The 22,060-nt window shown below is 60.4% G+C and overlaps 1 protein-coding gene across 2 annotated transcripts; it reads left to right on the forward strand.

The window, feature by feature from the left end:
• The first annotated feature begins 1,900 nt into the window (after positions 1–1,900).
• LOC105861642 (angiotensin-converting enzyme) lies at positions 1,901–20,418 on the forward strand. Of its 2 annotated transcripts, XM_020280877.2 has the most exons (25): positions 1,901–2,209; positions 2,848–3,015; positions 3,564–3,657; positions 4,298–4,441; positions 4,891–5,082; positions 5,701–5,798; positions 6,131–6,303; positions 6,670–6,893; positions 7,231–7,375; positions 7,625–7,723; positions 7,999–8,121; positions 8,466–8,677; positions 9,351–9,487; positions 10,267–10,425; positions 10,662–10,749; positions 12,074–12,217; positions 12,379–12,570; positions 14,071–14,168; positions 14,325–14,497; positions 15,398–15,621; positions 15,908–16,052; positions 16,326–16,424; positions 19,130–19,252; positions 19,585–19,772; positions 19,955–20,418. In XM_020280877.2, the coding sequence occupies exons 1-25, from the start codon at positions 1,949–1,951 to the stop codon at positions 20,182–20,184; spliced, it is 3,933 nt and encodes a 1,310-aa protein (XP_020136466.2). In that variant the 5' UTR covers positions 1,901–1,948; the 3' UTR covers positions 20,185–20,418. The 2 variants fall into 2 exon arrangements, with proteins under 2 accessions (XP_020136466.2, XP_020136467.1); XM_020280878.2 differs by lacking the exons at positions 1,901–2,209; positions 2,848–3,015; positions 3,564–3,657; ... (7 more) ...; positions 7,999–8,121; positions 8,466–8,677 and adding an exon at positions 8,933–9,213.
• The last annotated feature ends 1,642 nt before the right edge of the window (positions 20,419–22,060 follow it).

Below are 22,060 nucleotides of genomic sequence, written 5' to 3' on the forward strand. Positions count from 1 at the left end.
TTGTCACAGTGCCACCCAACTAGACCCGAGCATGAACCAGCAGAAGCAACACCTGCTTTACCACTCTTCTGGACAGGGTTCTCAAGAGCTCTTTGGAGGCAAAGCTGGACTCCCCCAGAAACCTGCCTTCACCTGCCTTCCCGGTCTCTGGTTACAGGCTTAGCCTCGCCTCCTTCTCTGCCAGCCCAACCCCGTTGGACCCCATTTCCCACTCTCAACACCCCCCCCCCAGCCACCACCAGCAGAGAGACTGCTTCCTCCCAGAAGACAGCAGCTCGCTGGCACACAGGCACAGGCCCATGTCCCTCAAGTCCTGGAAAGCCAAGCCTCCAGGTGGCTCCCAGGAGAGCCCAGGCCACCACGTCACCCTTGGTAGGGCTGCTCTGACCACGAGTGTCCATCTGCTTAGCCAACCCTTAACTGCACCCATGTCCCCTGGTGTCCACTGGCTCTCTAAGCCAAGTTGGGGGGATTTAGGGGGAAAGTTGTGAGGGAAACCACAGGGCAGGGAGGCTGGAAAAGCAGCCAGGCCCAGGCCTCCCCTTCACTTCTCACCCCCCACCCAGTGTTCAATGACAAGCCCTGCCTCCTCCCCCTAGGGCTGGGGATGGCCACCTTCCTCTTCTCCCCTCTACCCACTCCTGCACACACCCCTCCCCTGGCACCATGTCACCTGACAGCTCTGTATGATCTCACCCGGGTATGCCTCACTGGGGTACGTGGGGTCACAGCCTCCTGCACATGATGCTGCAGGGCAAGCCACATGGGGCCCTTAGCCCCCTGACACCACCGCTCCCCACACACCCAGAAGCCCAAGTGATGCCCAACGGCCTCCAAGCAGCCAAAAAGGCTGGGATCTCCCAAGCCACTGTCACTGGCTCCTTCCTTGCTGCCCCGTCCAACCTCCCACGCCCACCCAGCAGGCATCCGCTGGGGTCAAGGGTCCCCCCACCCTGGGGGACGTATGCTGTGATGCTGAGGAGTTAGCCTCACAAGCCCCCTGTGCATGCAGAGGACAACATTATCCTCCCTCCCCCGTGCTTGTCACTTTGAGGGACACGTGGATGAGACAGGAAAAGACTGCCAGGGAGTGTGGAGACCCGAGATGAACCAGCAAGCCACTCCGCCTGAGTTGTAATTTTTTCATCTATAAAATGAGGGAGTTGTTCGAATCTCTAAAGCTTTTTGTAGCTCTCCAAGCCTGCCAGTCGATGGTTCTAGGACTCCATTGGGATGATGCGTGATTGTTTCCGCCGAGCGACTGACAGCGCGTGTCGTCGGTGGGAAGAGGGCAGGCGTGCCAGAGCTCCTGCACCTCCATGGCCTCCCTCCTGGAACAGCCCCTCCATCCTTTCCTCCTTTGCTCCAAGTCCCCCGCCCCACGCCTCAGGTGAGTCGCCTGCTCTGAGCATCTGCAGCTCCTCTCCAAGGCGCCTACCAGGACACCCAAGCTCCCCCGCCTGCGCAGGCGACATCGCCCTCCCCCTCCTAAGGCCTAGAGAAGAAGCTGGACCGGGTACCATTAACCCCGTCCCGGCCGCACCTGCGGACGGCTCCCCCAGCCCGGCCTTGTCACTCTGGAGCCCAGAAAGGCCTGGGAGGTGAGGCCGGCTTGGGTGTCTCGGCAAACTGCGGCGTCCTTCATCTTCAGAGGAGAGGGAATCCCCTTCCCAGTGCCCTCCGTGGGAGCCTGACCCGGCCCCATCCCGCCACCCCCGGGCTGCACCTCGGCCCCTCCCCGGCTGGCGCCCCTGCCCGGGGCGGGCCAGGAACCTCGGCCTCCGCCCCGCTCCTTCGGCCCGCGCGGCCGGGGACTTTGGAGCCGAGGAGGAAGCGCGGCAGGGCGGGGAGGTGGGGGTGTGTCGGGAGGCGGCGGCGGCTGGGTTTTATAATCCGCAGGGCGGCCGCCGCGCGGGAGAAGGGGCAGCGCCAAGCCACGCACCGCGCCATGGGGGCCGCGCCGGGCCGCCGGGGACCCGCGCCGCCGCCGGTGCTGCCGCTGCTGCCGCTGCTGCTGCTGCTGCTGCCGCCGCCCGCCGCCCCGGCGCTGGACCCCGGGCTGCTGCCCGGCAACTTTTCCGCCGACGAGGCCGGGGCGCAGCTCTTCGCGCAGAGCTACAACTCCAGCGCCGAGCAGGTGCACTTCCAGAGCACCGTCGCCAGCTGGGCGCACGACACCAACATCACCGCCGAGAATGCACAGCGCCAGGTGGGCGCCCGGGCCCGGGGGGCGGGGCGGGCCGCGGCGGCCAATCACGGGCCTGTGGCCGGGCGCTGGGGGGGTGAGGGGGCCGGGCACGCGCCCCGGGACCGGCCGGTATCGGGGTCGCGCGCTGGCCTTCCCTCCCCCATCCCGCGTCAGACTGGCGATGGGTGCCCAGCACCTGGCTGGGCGCACGCTCCGCGCCCTAGACAGGAATTGAGCGGATGGGGCTGGCTCCTCCGAGACCGAGTCCCCCAGGAGGCAGCGCCCTGGGATGCGGCCGGGGCAGCCGCACTCATCGCAGAGGGTGCCCCGTTCTGCTCTGGGACCTCGACCCCTCCGGCCACTGCCTACCCACCCTCATCGTCCCTCACTGTCTGTTCTGCCTGCTTCTGTTCAGGCCCCAGCTTCTGCTCCACTGCTCCCCTGAGGCAGATTCCTCCAGGTCCTGCCCTGAGGGCCCAGGAGGAGGGGCACCATTTCCTGCAAATTCCAGTCTCCAGGACTGGGATCTCCGCAGACAGAGCCAGGGGTCTGGAAGCCCCCCGGCCTTTCTCCCCTCCCCAGCACCGTTGCCTCCCCTGTATGACGCCCAACTAAGCTGGGTCCTCCCTACACCCTCTAAGCCCTCCTGGTGCCCACAGGAAGAAGCAGCCCTGCTCAGCCAGGAGTTTACAGAGGCCTGGGGCCAGAAGGCCAAGGAGCTGTACGAGCCCATCTGGCAGAACTTCACTGACCCAAAGCTGCGCAAAATCATCAGAGCTGTGTGCACCCTGGGCCCTGCCAACCTGCCCCTGGCCAAGCGACAGCAGGTGGGCCTGAGGGTGGAGGCAGAACTGGAGGTGGCAAGAAGGGGCCTGGCAGGGAGGGAGGGACCCCAGGATCTCTGTGAGCCCTGGCTGGGGGAGCACAGAATGGCTTCCTGAGCATGGATTTTCCTTTTGGAGAAGGGGTGGGAAGTTACTTGACATTAAAGCAAATATGATGGAGTAGAAAGCCAAATGCAAGTCATTTCTCCCTGGGCTGGTTTGGTTTATGAGCCTCCTTAGTAAGGTTGAGGAGGACTGAGAAAGCACCAAGGCCGGAGAGTGAGAGAGACTTGCCCTGGCTGCAGGGTGGTGGCCGAGCTGGGACCTGACCCCTGACCCTCAGGACTCTTGCAGCCACCTCCATAGGATGCCTCCCCTGGAAGGAGAATCAGTGTGTTTGTGATCAGAAGTGACCTCAGTGCCACTGTGTGGCCTTGTGCAGGCCACATCCCCTCTCTGGGCCTCCTTTTCCTCCAAGCAAAGAGAGGAGGGGGTGGCCAGACTGTGTCTGGGGGCTTCTCCACTAACGTTTCCTCACCTCTCACTCCCAGTACCTCTCTCTGCTAAGCAACATGAGCAGGATCTACTCCACCACCAAGGTCTGCTTCCCCAACAAGACTGCCACCTGCTGGTCCCTGGACCCAGGTACAGCCCCGCCGCTCCCCTCCTAGCCTTTCCCCCACCGCCCGCTGCTGAACTGGGGGGACGGATTTCCGTAGGGCCTGTGGAGGGGGCAGGTAAGCCCAAGGCATTGACCTGCACTTGGGGCTGGGCTGTGCAGACGCACCCTGCTTCTGGCACACTGACTTCCGGAACCTGCAGCCCCCAGCCCCACTGCCATGCGTGCTGCCGACACCACTAGGCCTTCCTCGCGGCTGCCTGGCCTTCCCTTACATGGATCCTCTCACTTTCCCCAAGAGCCCTCCCCAGGCCTTGGGTCCCTCGTGGCTTTCCCTATATCCCACCCCAACCTATACCCCACCCTGACCCCGTTTACGAGGCAGCCTTGAAGTCAGCCGCTCCAAAGGCTGTCTGGTTTTCAGCCTTTGGATCTCCTCTTGGTGTCAACCACCTTAGACCCTTTCTCTAGGGACAGGGCCCTGCCTGGGTGTTTGCATAGCTCCCAGCCCCATCCTGCCCAGCCTGTAGGTGGCCTTGGCTTTGGGGAGCTGTGATGTTGAGGAGGCTGGGGCGTTGGGGAGGCCCAGCGTGGGTGCTCCAGTGAAGGCCATTGCAGGCTCCAACGAGGAGGCCTCCTAACTGACCCCACTTGCCTGCGTCCCAGAGCTCACCAACATCCTGGCTTCCTCAAGAAGCTACGCCAGGCTGCTGTTCGCCTGGGAGGGCTGGCACGACGCTGTGGGCATCCCGCTGAAAGCCTTGTACCAGGACTTCTGCACCCTCAGCAACGAGGCCTACAGGCTGGATGGTGAGCAGGCCCTGCCACCCAGGAGCAGCAGCCCTTCCCAGCTGCAGGTGCCCTCTTGCCGTCTGTCCCCACTGGGCCCCAGCCCTGGAGGCAGGCAGAGCAGCTGGTCCGATGATTCCACAGCCAAGCCCGAGTCTCACAGCTCGTGAAGGTGGGACCTGGCCTGCACTCATCATGCCCCCACAGTGCTGCTGGCTACACCACGTGGCCCTCCTGCTGCTTCTCCTGGGTCTGGTTCCCCTCTTTGCCTCTAGTACTCTCCAGGGCCTATTTAGCTGGAGCGTGGAGCAGCCCTAGTTAGAAATTATAGAGCGGCAACCCCCAAGCCACCCTTCCCAGGTGGCTAGCAGACACCTGGCCTCAAGCAGGCCGAACAGCCACGCTGCAGCTGAGACGGGAGGTGCCGAGCCTGGGGCTGAGCCGCACGCCCCCCTCCTATCCCCCCTCAGGGTTCTCAGACACAGGGGCCTACTGGCGCTCCTGGTACAGCTCACCCACCTTTGAGGAGGACCTGGAGCACCTCTACCAGCAGTTAGAGCCCCTCTACTTGAACCTCCACGCCTATGTCCGCCGTGCACTGCACCGTCGATATGGGGACAGATACGTCAACCTCAGGGGACCCATCCCTGCTCATCTGCTGGGTAAAGACCTGGCCTTGCCTCCACACAAGTCCCAGGGAAGGTGGGCCTGGGGGCGGGCGTGGGCAGACGTCCAGGGTAAGGGAAGGTGGATGGTCCTTGTCACATCTCACATTTGTGGAGCGTAGCCCTGCTCACTTTCCCAGGCAGGAGCCCTGTAGCTGGCTCAGTGCCGCCATGGAGCAGGCAGTTGTCACCCTTATTCCTGTTCCTGCTTCATAGATGGGGACCCCAGGCTTAGGGGTGTGAGTGACGCAGCTGGCAGAGCTAGCAGAAGGCAGAGCTAGGAGTCACACTGAAGGCTCTGGCCCTGGGTCTGGTGGAGGAGGAACCAGTCCTAGTTCATGCCCCAGGAAGCAAGCCCTGTGGGGACCGGGAGGCAGGGACCCGGCATAGTCAGAAAAGACAGCAGCAGCATTGCCTGGCCATTGCCAGCTCCAGGAACATGGGGTGCTCAGAGGAGTGTGGGTGGGACCGACATGGGAGATTCCTGGCCCTGAGCTAGGCTGCTGCCCCAGGGTCCCCGTGTCAGGCACCCAGGGTGCCACTCAGTGACACGCATGAGGAAGCAGGCACTGCCGGGCAGGGAGCCAAGCGGTCCTGCTCCCTTCCTCCATCCAGGAGACATGTGGGCCCAGAGCTGGGACAATCTCTACGACATGGTGGTGCCTTACCCAGGCAAGGCCAACCTCGATGTCACCAGTACTATGGTGCAGCAGGTGAACTCTGGGGTCCACAGGTGGTGGCGGGGGGTGGGGCGGACAAGAGGAATCAGATGGGTGAGAGGTAGGAGGGGCTGCATGATGGGGGCAGGGTGGGGCCAGGCCCTCCCATCTGCAGAGCAGCAGTGGAGTGTCTGTGCAAGCCGTGAGCTGGGGTCTGCGTCCTCGGGGTGGGCCAGCACCTCCTGCAGGCCCCGTGGTGGCAGGTGGAGCAGCAGTGGTCAGCCACGGCCCCACCTCTGGGAAGGGAGGCCACAGTGCAGAAGCAGCTGCCCTATGTGGGGGATCCCAGGCCTGTCCCCACAACCTGTTCCCACACCCACCGCCAGGGCTGGAACGTCACGCACATGTTCCGGGTGGCAGAGGAATTCTTCACCTCCCTGGGGCTGTCACCCATGCCTCCTGAGTTTTGGGCCGAGTCGATGCTGGAGAAGCCGGCCGACGGGCGGGAGGTGGTGTGCCACGCGTCGGCCTGGGACTTCTACAACAGGAAGGACTTCAGGTCTACACACGGGAGGACCAGGGCTCTGGGGCCCCGGGCACCGGATAGCTGGTTCCCAGGCCTGCCTCTACCCTGCCCTGGCACTGGCAGGGGTTGGGGCTATTCCAGGCCTGTTGGGCATACGAGGCCCAGGAGGCCACCTTCCCTGGCAGCTGTGACAAGTAGTCAACCCTGTACCTTGGGATGGAGGAAGAAGGCCCAAGTGGTGGTGGGCAGGGCAGGGTAAAGGGTTTACCTCTTTCCACTGCTTCTTCGGGCTCCAGGACAGCACTCTACTCATTGCTATCCAGCAGGCGCCAGCCTCCGAGCTCTGGCCCCTGCCCTGCCCCATTCTGCACGCTCACCTGTGCCCTCTCCATGCCCCAGGATCAAGCAGTGCACGCGGGTGACGATGGACCAGCTATCCACGGTGCACCACGAGATGGGCCACGTGCAGTACTACCTGCAGTACAAGGACCAGCCCGTCTCCCTGCGCGAGGGTGCCAACCCTGGCTTTCACGAGGCCATCGGGGACGTGCTAGCGCTCTCAGTCTCCACTCCTGCACATCTGCACAAAATTGGCCTGCTGGACCGTGTCACCAATGACACAGGTACGGAGGAGCAGAGAGGACTCGGCAAAGCCCCACCAACCCCACTGCATCCTGCAGTAGGACCTCACTCACCCCACAAAGCTCTGCCCTTCTCGTTTCTGCCTCCTGGCCCCAGGTGGGGCAGGGTTTGGGATCCAGCCAGCCCCTCGCAGCCCACCCTGAGCCCAACTCAGCACTCCCTGAGGGTCCTCTTCCAAGCAAGGACCCGGCCTCCCTCCCCGGCGGGCCTCGCCCTGTGTGCGCCTGGCCAGCCTCACCTCCCGCTGACTCCCAGGCCCGCCCTCTCCCGCCTGGGCCCTTCTCCCTCTGACCTCTCTCCCCACATCTGGTCCCACAGAAAGCGACATCAATTACTTGCTAAAGATGGCTCTGGAAAAGATTGCCTTCCTGCCCTTTGGCTACTTGGTGGACCAGTGGCGCTGGGGAGTCTTCAGTGGGCGCACGCCTCCTTCCCGCTACAACTTTGACTGGTGGTATCTCCGGTGAGAAGAGGGGCAGAAGCGGCTTGGTCCCCTGTGGCACCTCCTGCCTCAGGCCCTGGCACCTCCTCTGAGTGATGACACCCTGACGACCCCACCTTCTCCTCTCCTTCCAAAGCTCCCCGCTCCAGGAAGTCTTCCCCGGGTCCCCGGGATGGGGAAGGTTGCCCGGTGGGAATGCCTTTTCTGCAAAAGCCAAATCAGTCTATGTGCAACCCCTAGGCCCTAAGACACTTAACCATCCTCTTCTAGGACCAAGTATCAGGGGATCTGTCCTCCAGTTGTCCGAAACGAAACCCACTTTGATGCTGGAGCTAAGTTTCATGTCCCAAATGTGACACCATATATCAGGTACTATTGCCTCTGCCTCCCACCCCAGTTCTGTCACACCTGCAGCCCTGTTCCCCTCCTCCTGCAATCCCCAGAGCTTGTCCTCGTGCTCTTCCAGACCCCCAAGGGCCTGGAGTCAAAGTGGCCCCTTCTCCTGAGCCAGGCTTCGTCCTCCCTTCTCCCCCAAGACAGTCCCTGTTTCAGCCTCCGCCCAGAGGGAAGCTGGGTGCTGCCTGGGTAAGAGACCCTGTCCCTGGACCCCTTGATCTGTCCTAACACCCATGCTGTGCCTGCAGGTACTTTGTGAGCTTCGTCCTGCAGTTCCAGTTCCATCAAGCCCTGTGCAAGGAGGCAGGCCACCAGGGCCCCCTGCACCAGTGTGACATCTACCAGTCCACCCAGGCGGGGGCCAAGCTCCAGTGCGTGGTGGGAAGGCGGGGCAGTGGGGTGGGGGGGGAGACTAGCAAAGGGTGTGCCAGGAGGTGACCGGCCACCATGAGTGGGGCACCACCAGCTGGGCTGATGGGGGCACCTTTCTTCTCTCTCTCATCAAGTATTTATTGAGTGGGGCCTTCTGGCTGGCATGTGGCAAGACAAATGTCCCCTGCCACCCTCACAGAGAGGAGGTCCTGAAGTCATATTGCTTCTGTTCTTGCAGTCCAGTGCGGGGCGGAAGTGGCTGGAGGTGGGGCACGCGGGCCAGGGTCCAGTAGCGGACCCCAGCCTGAACCCCTGTGCCCAAGGCTCCCGCCCTGCCTGACAGGGAGGTGCTGAAGGCGGGCTCGTCCCAGCCCTGGCAGGACGTGCTGAAGAATATGACGGGCTCTGACGCCCTGGACGCTCAGCCGCTGCTCGACTACTTCCAGCCGGTCAGCCAGTGGCTGCAGGAGCAGAACCAGCAGAACAACGAGGTCCTGGGCTGGCCAGAATACCAGTGGCGCCCGCCGTTGCCCGACAACTACCCAGAGGGCATTGGTAAAGCCCCTGTGGGGTGGGGCGGGGCTAAGGCGAGTCCCCAACGCCAGGCTCTGGGCCTGGGCTCCTCCCTGGTCAACTCCTCCGGCTGGGCCCCGGGACCCAGGCGGCTCCCAAGGTCATCTGCAGGGCCCTGGAGTGGGGCCGGGCATGTGTTTTTCCTGGCATCCTAGAAAGGGCATGCTCAGACCTGAGGGCCCCCCCCCTGGGGTCAGGCTGGCGGCTCGCTGCTTTGTGAGGTCACACTGCAGGCTCCGCTCTTATTGGCCAGGGGCCAGTGGCTGCAGGGCTCTGCTCTCCTGCGGCCATGGGCCACGGTTGGGCTGCTCCAGGACTGCCCAGCCTCCTCTTCCTGCTGCTCTGCTACGGGCACCCCCTGCTGGTCCCCAGCCAGGTGACAAACCACCAGGGGACGACCAGCCAGGCGACAACCAGCAGCCGGACAACAACCCACCAGACAACAACCCACCAGACAACCCACCCACCAACAACAGCCCAGAGCCCAAGAGCCCAGAGCCCAAGAGCCCAGAGCTCAAGTGGGATCATCGGGGACAGGGGTGCAAGGGGGTGGCTGAGGCGGGGGTGGCAGGCGGTGTTGGGAGGTATCCAGGTGAAAGCGCACCTGGAGAGGGCAAGGAGAGGCTTGTCTGTTTCCCTCCGTTCTGTCCCACAGACCTGGTGACCGATGAGGCTGAGGCCCGCAAGTTCGTGGAGGAATATGACCAGACGTCCCAAGTGGTGTGGAACGAGTACGCCGAGGCCAACTGGAACTACAACACCAACATCACCACTGAGACCAGCGAGATTCTGGTGGGGGCCACCGCCAGCCCCACCTGCATGTGCCCTGACACACAGACACACACACAGCACAGGGTTTTAAGTGGAATATTTAAAACAACCCTCAGTTTCAGATTTGGGTGGGCATAAACTCATGCCTGAACAATGTTTTCTTCATTAACAATCAGTCTCTGGTAACAGAATAATTTGTACATAAATAAGTGATGCTCCAGTCACTTTTTAAAAGACTGAAAGCCCCTGCTTGTCGCATGGCAATGGCTGCAGTCCCCCTGGCCCTGCATCCCCAGCGTCAGTTGAGCACACCTCATGCCACTGCGGCGAGCTACAGTTGGTACTGTCCTGGCCTCAGAGAACTAACTTTCCTGAGGACCTGCCACGTGCTGGCCCTGCTCCTTGGCACATTCCATCTGTTGTCTCATCTGTTCCTCAACAGCCTTGCAAAAGCAGTGCTCTCATTCCCATTTTACAGATGGGACCCTGAGGCTCAGAGAGGCCACAGAGCTAACACCAAGCCGCCTCCATCCTAAGGGCACACATAGTGGGCTTCCCCTTCCCTACCCTGCCCAGATGTGTCTTACGGGACTGCAGGCACCTGTTGAGGGGCACGTACTGCACCCAGGACATGACGAGACAGTCCAGCTTGAAGAGGGTCTTTATAGGCAAAGGCTGCAACTTGATCAAAGTGCCCCCTCTCCGCCACCCCCAGTCCTCTGGCCTCCCCCATGGCGTGTCCTGCTCAGAGGCTGCTCCAAAGCTCCTGGGCCCCACGACACCATCCTCTGTGCCCTCAGCTGCAGAAGAACATGCAGACAGCCAACCACACCCTGCAGTGGGGCGTCCGGGCCAGGCAGTTTGATGTGAACAACTTCCAGAACGCCACCACGAAGCGGATCATAAAGAAGGTTCAGGACCTGGAGCGGGCGGCGCTGCCAGCCCCAGAGCTGCAGGAGGTGTGTGGCGTTGGGAGCAGGGACTGGGCGCTGCCGCAGGAGAGAGCCCAGAGCAGAGTCTGCCCTTCCTGCTGCTTCCTCTTCCTTGGTTTATCAAGTCATGCCATCCACACGCACCTCCAGAATTACAGAGGCAGCTTCCTCGGGGAACACACTCCCCGGTCCCCCACCCCGTGGGGCTGGGGCAGTGTGGGCCACAGAGGGACGGCTCATGGCCTCTCTTCCTCCTCCTGCAGTACAACCGGATCCTGATGGATATGGAACACAAGTACAGCGTGGCCACTGTGTGCCACACCAATGGCACTTGTCTGCAGCTGGAGCCAGGTGAGAGCACGTGCGGGCGGATGAGCGAGGTGGGGGCTGGGTTGGCGTGGGGTCCGGGTGCTGCAAGGTGTGGGTCAGGGCATGGGGGGCAGTGGGGTTCCCTGGCTCGTGGGCTCAGCGTGCGCAGGAAACTCCTTTGTTTTCCTTGTGAGGAGGCGTTCTCTGCCCTCTGACAGCCGGCGCCTACTGCCTGCCATGCCCTGGCTCACTGCACCTCCCTGGGAGCCGCCCTCCGTTCTCGGGCTCTCTGCCCCTCGGAGCAGCAGGACCTCAAATTCATGTTTCAAGGGCTTGGACTCCCAAATGGGGGAGCCACAGGACTCTCTTGCTCCTCTGCCTCCTTCCATGACATGCTATCTTCTCTGCACACACACACACACGCCTCCTACCTTCTCTGGCTTTCTTGGGCCCCTCCCCAACACATGACTGATAAGGAAACTGAGGCACACAGAGTCACACAGCCCCTAGGAGCACCAGACTAGAGCCTGGACCTCCCTCCCTCCACCGCCATGTCTGTCCCGCTGCACAGAGGCGACCGCCCCCCCTTCTCTCCGGGCTGGCTGGCCCCTCTTATTCTCTCCCCTTGGGAGGAGCTCACCCCAGCACAGGAGTTTCCGCACACGGATACCTCCCTGCTCCCTCCCCACCCGCCCTCTCCAAGGCGGGGGAGCTAGAGGCATAATTCCATGAGGAATCTCGGCCCAGCAATGGATCTTCCTGGCCTCCAGCCCAGCTCCCATGTTAGAACAATGACAAGTAGTGGGAAATGGAAAGTAAACAGGAGAGAGAACACTTTCCCAGAACAGGGTTTGGCCTACATGTTGTGGATGTGGGTACACACGCAAAGTGGGGGGAGGCGTGTGCCTCTGAGTGTGCCTGTGTGTGTCCCTGCGTGCACGTGTGCCCGAGTTGATGGGGAAGAGCATTAATGGGAGTGTGGCATTCAGCACCCCTTCGCAGGCCGCCCGTCATCTAGACTGGGCCATCAGGTCACTGGCCCATAGTAAATACAACTCATATCACCAGAGAGCAGATGTGAAATTCTCAAAATACATTTCTTTCCAAACAAAATTAATTGAAGTTACATTCTGTATGAAAAGTAGGTATCGGGTAGCATGTTCGGAAATAGGGGGCAAGAGAGCGAGCCCAGCAACACGGGTCTGGGGAGTGCCGACTGCCTGGCGCCTTCTCCAGGGCCAGGAACTTTCCAGTGGTCTCTGCACTTGACTCCCGCTCTGAGAGCCTGTGCGTCCCCCTGACAGGCAGGTGGTGGCTGAGTCAAGGGCTGGGGGCTCAAGCTGTCTGACCCCACCCCTGCCCCCAGATCTGATAAATGTGATGGCCACGTCCCGGAAGTATGAAGAACTGTTATGGGCCTGGAAGGGCTGGCGAGACAAGGTGGGGAAAGACGTTCTCCCTTTATTCCCAAAATATGTGGAACTCACCAACAAGGCTGCCTGGCTCAACGGTGAGTCCCAGTAGCCCTGGCTGTCTGGTCCCCGACCCCTCGGGTTCCTCAAAGAGGTCCTCTGAGACCCAAGTCTGCAGAAAGGAGGGCCCTGGAGGGGGCAGGGAGGTGCTGGGGGGATGGTCAAGTGTTCAGAGAGACTGGCTGTGTCCCCCCTGCAGGCTACACAGATGGAGGGGACTCGTGGAGGTCTATGTATGAGACGCCATCCCTGGAGCAAGACCTGGAGCAGCTCTACCAGCAGCTGCAGCCGCTGTACCTGAACCTGCACGCCTACGTGCGCCGGGCCCTGCACCGCCACTACGGGGCCCAGCACATCAACCTGGAAGGCCCCATCCCCGCTCATCTGCTGGGTGAGGGCACAGGCCGGGCCTTGAGGAGGGTGAAGACGGCCACAGTAGGCTTGAGGGCCGGGACAGGGCCAGCCAGAGGGTGGTGAGCAGGCCGGGTGGTGAGAAGACTCGAGCCCATGGGGGAAGGTGGCCCAGGCTGCAGAGGGGTGCGTGTGGGCGGGGGCTGCTTGCATTTGGTGCCACATTTGCTACAGACCCATGTTGTGCAAGTCACTACAGAAGACATCTCCACGGTTGGGGAAGAGGTTCCTAATCTTGTTGGGGGGAGACCACATCACCCATCATAACTTGAGGTGCTTGGTCCAGGAGAGCGGGAAAGGGGCCTCCCCAAGAGGCGGCCCTTGAGCGAGCCCTTGGAAGGCGGCAGGTTTTGTCACATGGGCAACATGGGAGGAGAGGACAGGCCAAGGGAACTGGACAGAGAAGAATCTCGAGAATGTAGACCCAACTCAATGTGTGGACCCTCACGTGCCAGGAGTTGCCAATTCAAATGCCCCAAATAGGTGACGTAGGCAGCCGAGGACAATAAGGGATGTACAGCAATGTGGAGGCTACTGGGCTTCTGCCCCTGATGGGCTGAGGGAAGCAGAGAGGCCAGACAAGGCCACAGACCATTTAGGAATCTCAAGGGAGCCCCCAGAAGATGGCTCTGGTGGGGCCAGAGTGAGCATCAGGTCAACGGCTAAGAAACACGAACCCCAGGAAGGGAAGCAGCAGTGACCAGGGACCCCAGGAGCTGGGGTAGAGCCAGGACTTAGCACTCAGCCCCTGCGGGTGGACAATGGAGGAGTGACCAGGCACAGCTCGCTCTCTCTCTCTTCCTCTCCCCTCCATCACTCTGACATGCTCTCGCTGGTTTGTACCTCAGACTTCATCCAATGTCAGCACAAGCTTGACCACAAAAGAATCTTTGCTCCAAATCTGTTTCCAAGCCCCCCCCCCCCATCCGAATAGCATCTTTCTCTTCAGTCCTAGAGAACTGGGCTCTTTTCTTACCCTAAACTCAGATGCATCAGCCCCTCCTGAAGGAGACGGTTGGTTCTTGCCAGAGTTTCTGGCAGGTGGCTGCATAAACCACCCCCAGGCTGTGTGGAGGGGACACAGCAGAGTGGCTGATCAAGAGGGTGACCTGCCAGCCTTTAAATCCCAGCCCATTGCTTAGGCGCCGTGGGCCCCTGGGTGGGTCCCATAACGCTCCAGCCTCAGTTTCCTCTGCCATCCAGCTCCCTCTTCTGTAAACAGCTGCTGGTCACATTGGCCTTCACTGCTCATGGACAGCGATGATGACCAGCAAGGGCCTCACCTGTAGCCAGGGCAGTAATGACCTTGTGGATAGGGTGTGAGGATCAAAGATGATGACTGTTAAATGCTTAGCACAGTTTGCAAACAGTAGGTGCTCAAGAGATGCTGGCTTGGTTAGCAGGACTGGGATCTGGATCCCTCTTCCAGCAGGATGGCACCCAGCCTGAGACATCTCTCCTCTCTCTGCCATCTCCCCAGGGAACATGTGGGCACAGACCTGGTCCAACATCTATGACTTAGTGGTGCCCTTCCCGTCGGCCCCCTCGTTGGACGCCACGGCGGCCATGATAAAGCAGGTCTGCGCTGGCCTGGGGAGGGGGAGGCCCTGCTGGTGTGGGAGGGACCCTCTTGTTCGGGAGTCCCTTCCAGCTTGGCCCTCCCCCACCCCCACCCCTGTAGCACAAAGTCTGTCCCCAGAGTCCCCAGTTTGGCAGAGTCCCCTCTTCTTGCAGGGCTGGACACCAAGGAGGATGTTTGAGGAAGCCGACAATTTCTTCACCTCCCTGGGGCTGCTGCCCGTGCCCCCCGAGTTCTGGAACAAGTCGATGCTGGAGAAGCCCACTGACGGGAGGGAGGTGGTGTGCCACGCCTCGGCCTGGGACTTCTACAATGGCAAGGACTTCCGGTAAGTCCCGCTGGAGCCAGGGCCTCGTTCCTGAGCACAGTGGGCAAGGAGATGAGCACAGACGGGCTCCACGGCCACACCCTCAGCCCCAGGGGACAGAGTGGGACTGAGGGTCTGGCTTCTGGCAGGGAAACCCCACCTGCCAAATGGGGGCCTCCTGGAGTGCTTGGCGGTGCTGTACCCTGATCGTTGCTAAGTGCTCAAGGTCCCCGTCCTGGGCTTGAGCATCGTGAGCTGCCCAGCCTGCCTCCCTCCGGGGCGGCCCCTGCGGGTAGCCGGCCCATCTAAGGAAGTGTCCTGTACGAGAAGAGCAGACACGGAGAGCCCAGACAGGAGCCTAACCAGACAGGGTTCACTGGCCTCTCTGGCCTCAGGCCTTCAAAAGCACCAGGGCCGAGGCCATAGAGCCAAGTGTAGACAGGAGCAGTGAACCCTCCCTTTCATGGGGAGCCAGAGGAGCAGCTAGACGAGGCCGGGCCTCGCTGTAGCCAGGATGCTGGGCAGCTCTTCCCCTGCCCTGATGAGCACGGCAGAAACACAGGATTCACCCGAACTGAAAGGCTTCTGGTTAGATCCAAGAGCGAATTTCCTGCAGTTGATCTTGACTTGCAAAGGAGGGCTCCGCAGGAGGAGGTGGGCCTTCCGGCGGGGACAGCTCTGCCGCTGCAGCTCGGGCAAGAATGCTGTTGGCAGAGGGGCAGTCTGCACCTGACACAGGGGCTTTGTGCCCCCGCGTTCTCTTTCTCAGGCTCCCTCAACACGTCCTTTTCACCCTCCTTCCCACGGTGCTGTGTCGCGTCCCTGCAGACGCTCTGGGCACGGCAAGGACCATGGGTCCCTTTGCCCAGGGCTTCTCACTGTCCTCTTCTGGTACCCTCTCCCTCACCCCCATGTCTCCAGGATAAAGCAGTGCACCACCGTGAACATGGAGGACCTGGTGGTGGCCCACCATGAAATGGGCCACATCCAGTACTTCATGCAGTACAAGGACCTGCCTGTGTCCTTGAGGGAGGGCGCCAACCCCGGCTTTCACGAGGCCATTGGGGACGTGCTGGCCCTCTCAGTGTCTACGCCCAAGCACCTACACAGCATCAACCTGCTGAGTAGCGAGGGTGGCGGCTATGGTGAGAGGGGAGCAGGAAGCCGTGGGGGGCTGAGGGCCAAAAGGGGGCAGTGAGCTTGGGGTGGGGGGGAGGGGCCCTGAGTGGGGCAGAGGTTTGGGACAGAGCGCAGGGGAGGAGGGGGCCACCAGCAGGGTAAGCCTGGGAGGATGGATGCAGCACCCAGACCATCCCAAGAGGCAGGTCGCAGGGACCCCTCCCCTCCAGCCACGCAGCACATCGGGCCAAGCGCTAGGACCTGGCAGGGCGGGGGCATCGGCCTGACGCCTGGGCTCCCTCCCCTTGGCAGAGCACGACATCAACTTTCTGATGAAGATGGCACTCGACAAGATCGCCTTTATCCCCTTCAGCTACCTCGTGGACCAGTGGCGCTGGAGGGTCTTCGACGGGAGCATCAGCCAGGAGAACTACAACCAGGAGTGGTGGAGCCTCAGGTGCTAGGTCCCCCCGTCGGGAGTGGGCAGGGGGGATCTCTCTGGGTGTCTGCACGTGCCGGTGTGTCTGAAGATGGGCCAGTGTGGAGGGTGTGCGTGGGTGTGCAGGCGGTGGGGACGCAGCGGGTGGCTGCGTGCAGAGGCACAGCACACAGGAGAGTGGGGCGCCCAGTGTAGCCCCAGGTACAGGGACCATCCTTCAAAATGCCAACCCCCCCACCCCCGCTTGGTTCTTCTTAGATTCACTGTCCAACATATGTTCCCCCTTGACAGGCTGAAGTACCAGGGTCTCTGTCCTCCAGTGCCCAGGTCTCAAGGTGACTTTGACCCAGGGGCCAAGTTCCACATTCCTTCAAGTGTGCCTTACATCAGGTAACAGGAGAGGGAGCAGGGTGGGGTACAAGGAGCAGTGCCCGCAGCTTCATGTTTAACTGCGGTCGCTGCCCTGTCTGCGGGCTACACCAGCAGGGGTGGTGGCCACATGATACACTGTGCCCGGGCCACTCTCCTGCTACCAAGGCTGAGGGCTGTTTCTTTTACAACAGTTAAAAACAGAAACTCCTGTAATCCTAGCTCTCTGGGAGGCCGAGGCGGGCGGATGGCTCGAGGTCGGGAGTTCGAAACCCGCCTGAGCAAGAGCGAGACCCCGTCTCTATTATAAATAGAAAGAAACTAATTGGCCAACTAATATATATAGAAAAAATTAGCCGGGTATGGTGGTGCATACCTGTAGTCCCAGCTACTTGGGAGGCTGAGACAGAAGGATCGCTTGAGCCCAGGAGATTGAGGTTGCTGTGAGCTAGGCTGACGCCACGGCACTCACTCTAGCCTGGGCAACAAAGTGAGACTCTGTCTCAAAAAAAAACAAAAAAAAAAAAACCAGAAACTCAACCTGATAGTTAGTTGGCTAATGGTTAGGAGATCTTGGTTGAGTAATTAACGTTAACCATGACACATGGCTGGATCCTGACCCAGAATCCACTGCCGTTTTATTTTTTTTTTAAAACAAGATTATGATTCTTTCATTATTATTGAACATATCGCCTGTGGTACGATTTGAGCTGTACCTGGAAGCCCCTTCTGTACACTAAGACTCAGGGAGTTAAATTGGGAGGCAGGGTCATTGGGGGCATGGTTACAGTCACAGGCTTGGGGTCAGACAGAACTGGATTAGGACCTCGTCTCCACTACTTCGTTTCCTTGAGAAAATGGCTCAGTCTCTGTGAGCTCCCATTTCCCCACCTGTGAATGCCATCGCGCAGCAGGGTCAGGGGGGCTCACTTCCCAGCGGGTCTGACGCGTGGCATGCTCTGGGAAAGGGGGCCAGACGCCACCACTGTTCCATGCTCCCTCTAGTGGAAGACCGCAGCACACTAGGTCTTTGGGCCCGGCAGCCACGGATGAGCGTGCCCAGCGCCTCCTCCTCTGTGCTGAGGGCTGGCAAGGCTGGCTGCAGGGTCTGGAGCCCTGCTGAGAGGTAGCTGAGAGGGAGCTGGGCAGACCTCGGGGCAGAGTTCCAGGTGCCCACAGGCCAGCCTTAGGCAGCCCAGGCCACTTGGGAGTCAAGGTGCAGAGAGCAGTGAGGGCCTCCCGGGGGGGGGGGGGGGGGGGGCTGTGGCCACCTCTGGAAACCCAGTGAGGGCAGAGCTCCTGCTCCCCACGTCCCCCTGGCCAGCATAGCACCTGGCACTGTGCCAGCACAGCGAGGCCCGATGAGTATCTATCTGCATGTTACCACATTAAACAAAACAAAACAAAAAAGACCTAATGACTAATTGTGAGATGGATGAAGTCTGTCCCCAGAGTCCAGGGAGGGACAGGACTTCCACTCAGATGCTCCCGGGGGCATCCCTGGAGCACCTTGCACAGGCCTGGCCTGGACGTTGCTCCAGACCCTTACGGCCAGGCCCCCACCTGCCTGCGGGGGTGGTTTCTGGGGCTCCGAGCTGGCACTCACTCTGGCCCAGAAGCAGGGCACCTGTGAGGGTTAGGTTCCGAGCTTAACGCAGACAATTTTCCAAACAGGGGTGGGCATAGGAGATATGGCTGCTCTAGAAAAACACACGCACACTCTGGCCAGCAGCCTCAGCAAAGCACTTGGAGGAAAGGCCAGGGCAATCAGTGGCACATGGTGTGGGCCCTGGCGTTCAAAGTGAGGCCTGCACTACAGGTTGGGGACATTTAAAACCTCTCCCGGCCGGGCAAGGTGGCTCACGCCTGTAATCCTAGCACTCTGGGAGGCCGAGGTGGGCGGAAAGCTCAACATCAGGAGTTTAAAACCAGCCTGAGCAAGAGCGAGACCCCGTCTCTACTAAAAATAGAAAGAAATTAATTGGCCAACTAAAAATATATACAAAAAATTAGCTGGGCATGGTGATGCATGCCTGTAGTCCCAGCTACTCAGGAGGCTGAGGCAGAAGGATTGCTTGAGCCCAGGAGTTTGAGATTGCTGTGAGCTAGGCTGACGCCACGGCACTCTAGTCCCAGCAACAGAGTGAGACTCTGTCTCAAAAAAATAAAAAATAAAAACCTCTCCAGACTTGAAGAGGTTGCTCCAGGCTTGACTGGCAGATTTCTATCAGGGAATTCCTGCTGCTTCAGATAAGATAATTTGGGTGATTTCTATCAGGGAATTCCTGCTGCTTCGGATAAGATAAACCTGGGCTTCCCTTCCCAGACCACCCTGCCAGATCCGTGTGATCCATTTAGCAACACCCAGCCTCTACTTGCATGTACCCCAGGGATGGAGATCTCACTGCCTCAAAAGCAGCATGCCAAATCCTTCCAGGGTTCTGCCCCAACCCCCTCACTGCAGTTCCTCCCTGGAGTTCCCCAGAGCAGCCCTCCTGAGATGTGGGGGCAGCCTGGCAGGTGGGAGACGTCCACATACACACCTGGGCAGGGGCTTCACCAACTCTGAAAGCCAGGGTGGCTCGCCCTGACACCCTGACTACAGTGGGGAGGGGTGGCCCAGCTCTGCTGTGCCCCATGTGACTGTCACGGGCAGAAGGGCTGGGGCTCAATGGCATAAGCCCCTCAACTAGCCCCACCCATGCCATGCCCTCCCTCTGCTGCAGGTACTTTGTCAGCTTCATAATCCAGTTCCAGTTCCACGAGGCGCTGTGCCAGGCAGCTGGCCACCAGGGCCCCCTGCACAAGTGTGACATCTACCAGTCCAAGGCGGCGGGCCAGCGCCTGGCGTGAGTCCCCTGTGGCCCTCCTTTGGCTGTTTGCACACTCTGGCCTGCTCCCTTTGGCCTTGAGGAGCTCTCTGGGCCTCTTCTGGGAACACCTGCCATTTGGGGCGCCTCCAGCTGGAGCCTGTGCCAGGCGAGCCGAGCCATCTCTGCAGGGAACCAGAGCCCTCGGGCCCATCTCTCCTCCCCAGCCCTGCACCCACGCTGGCCCGGGCCCTCCCAATCTCCAGGGGAAGATTAGGCTGGGAGAGGGGTGTGGAGGGTGCGTATTAGACTAGGGCAAGAGGGGCCATGTCTTTCTGACTCAGTTTCCCTTTCTCTGTTGCTTTCCCCAGGGACACCATGAAGCTGGGCTTCAGTAAGCCGTGGCCAGAAGCCATGAAGCTGATCACGGGCCAGCCCAACATGTCTGCCTCCGCCATGTTGAACTACTTCAAGCCGCTGCTGGACTGGCTCATCACTGAGAACGGGCGGCACGGGGAGAAGCTGGGCTGGCCGCAGTACAACTGGACGCCAGACTCCGGTACCTCCACCCTCCCCACCTTCAGCCCCAGGCCCAGCCCCCAGGGCTTGCACAAGGCCGAGCCCCCGCCCCAGCCCAGGCAGACTCGAGTGTAACCTCAGAGGCAGCACAGGGAAGCCAGGCCACAGGACCCACCCGCCCCCGCCCTGCCCACCGCCCTGTCTCCTTGCTTCCCCGCCCAGCTCGCGCAGAAGGCACTCAGCCAAACGCCGGCCGCGTCAACTTCCTGGGCCTGAACCTGGACGAGCAGCAGGCCCGTGTGGGCCAGTGGGTGCTGCTCTTCCTGGGCGTCGCCCTGCTGGTGGCCACCTTGGGCCTCACCCAGCGGCTCTTCAGCATCCGCCAACACAGCCTCCACCGGCCCCACCGCAGGCCCCAGTTTGGCTCCGAGGTGGAGCTGAGACACTCCTGAGATGGTCGGACTGGGCCAGCCAGGGAGCCTCCAGCCAAAGACTGGGACGGGCACATGGGCAGTGGGCCGAGGGTGCACCCAGCCCACCCTCCTCCCGCCCCATCCTCCTTCCCACTCTGTCCTTCAGACCACTAGCCCCCCAGCTCCTGCCCCCCTTTCTCCAGGCACACACAGGAGTGTCTCAGCACCACCCCCAGGTCTCTCTGTGAATACAATTAAAGGTCCTGCCCTACCCATCTGAGTCTGTGTCCCTCAAGGGGAAGCCAGGGACAGGGACAGGCTGCTCTCCTGCTTTCTGGCAGTCAAGTGGGTTCCTTTACTGGATTTCTTTTCCCATTCTCCTCCAAGAAGAGTCTCAGAGAACCCCAGAGCTCTGGCCCAGCTCCACCCAGCCCCACACCACACCCTGCCTTCTCTGCAGCCCAGGCAGCCGCCCAGTGTCCTGCCACAGTGGGCAGCCCCTGCCCGGCCTGGGCACAGACCCAGGAGGACTCTGGGAAGCCAAGGGGGAACAGACATCCCAGGCCTCTGGCCTCCCGTGTCATGTGGTATGGAGCCTTGCCCTGCCTCAGGCCCTGCCGATCCCCCCCAGAGAAAGCTCCTGGTTGTTGTTGGCTGCCTGGGGAGAGGAGTACCTGGATGGGCCTGCTTCATGGAGGGTGCAGACCTGGCCCAGTGGTCAGGTGGCTCCTGCCAGCACCCACACCATGCCCACTGGGCCAGGTCTGAACGCCCCACTCACCTGCATGGGCAGCCTTGGTTCCGAGACAGAGCCGTGCGAGCACTGCCAATGGAGAAGGTCCCCAAATGCAGGAGCGTGGTGGTAGCCAGCACCTGCACGGGGATCAACTGCCAGCGGCCACCCTGCCCACCTCCCCAGCACACAGCCTCGCTCCCCCTAGTTTGGGGGGAGTATCATTTTGAGGGACATTTTTATAACTGTTATGTACATGTTTATGTAGAAAATTTGAAAAATACAAAAAAAAACTATAAAGAAAATAAAAGCCCTTTATATCAACATCAAGAGATAAGCACTGTTGACATTTTGGTGTGTATCTTTCCAGCCTTTTTTCCTCAGCACGTATGTATTTTAAATGGGATCCCATTGTATTTACAGTTGTATATTCTTTTTTCAGTTAACATGACTAGATCTATTTTCCAGATCTTTAAATGCCAAACCTAGAACCTGGTCCAGTGGAAGTTGGTCAGTTTTCTGGGGCCAGAGGCTCCCCTGCCAGCCCCGCCTGTCCATCAGGATCTCAGCCCTGAGCCTGGCTGATGCCTTCACCCTACCCGGGTCCATCCCCTAGTACCTGCCCCCAAGTAGCTTTAGTCCGTGGTTTGCCCCCCCAGTCTCTAGCTGCCATGCGTGTCTGCATCTGTGCGTGTGTCTCTGTGTGTGTTGCACACAGCCTGTGTTGTTCAGGTCTATTCAACATTCCTGGACAGGATGTGGAATTGAGGTATTTGGGGTATGCAAGAGGGTGGATGTTTATGATTACATAGAACAATGGAATTTATAAACATATCCTCTAAATAGTTCCAGCCTTCTACCACTGAAGATTTCTTTAATTACCAACCCCCCCCCCCCAGCCTGTTTGGAAAGCTCTTTGTCTGCCAGACAAAGGTCATTGTCACATAATCCCCTTTCCTACTTTTTATGAACCTCAGAGGTTTGTGCTGCTTGTCAGGGTTTGTGGGCAGTGTGAGGTCACCAGCATTCAGCACCCAAAGGACCGGGCTGCAGACTAAGGGCAAAGAAGCTCCACTTTGTAGCCGGCCCAGCCAGCCTTATCATTGTTCAGACTCCTGTGTCTGCCTCCTTGGGTGGCTACGGAGAGGCTGGGGCTACCTGGATGGTGGCACAGGAAGACAA

This window comes from Microcebus murinus, chromosome 18, assembly GCF_040939455.1.
Source record: "Microcebus murinus isolate Inina chromosome 18, M.murinus_Inina_mat1.0, whole genome shotgun sequence".
NCBI classification, from domain to species: domain Eukaryota; kingdom Metazoa; phylum Chordata; class Mammalia; order Primates; family Cheirogaleidae; genus Microcebus; species Microcebus murinus.

Bases quoted from the DNA above. Each gene is read 5' to 3' on its own strand.
- LOC105861642 (XM_020280877.2), top strand. From the start codon at position 1,949: ATGGGGGCCGCGCCGGGCCGCCGGGGACCCGCGCCGCCGCCGGTGCTG. The intron at 4,442-4,890 runs GTGAGCAGGCCC...ATCCCCCCTCAG, and splicing joins CGAGGCCTACAGGCTGGATG to GGTTCTCAGACACAGGGGCC. The intron at 16,053-16,325 runs GTGCTAGGTCCC...CCCCCTTGACAG, and splicing joins CAGGAGTGGTGGAGCCTCAG to GCTGAAGTACCAGGGTCTCT.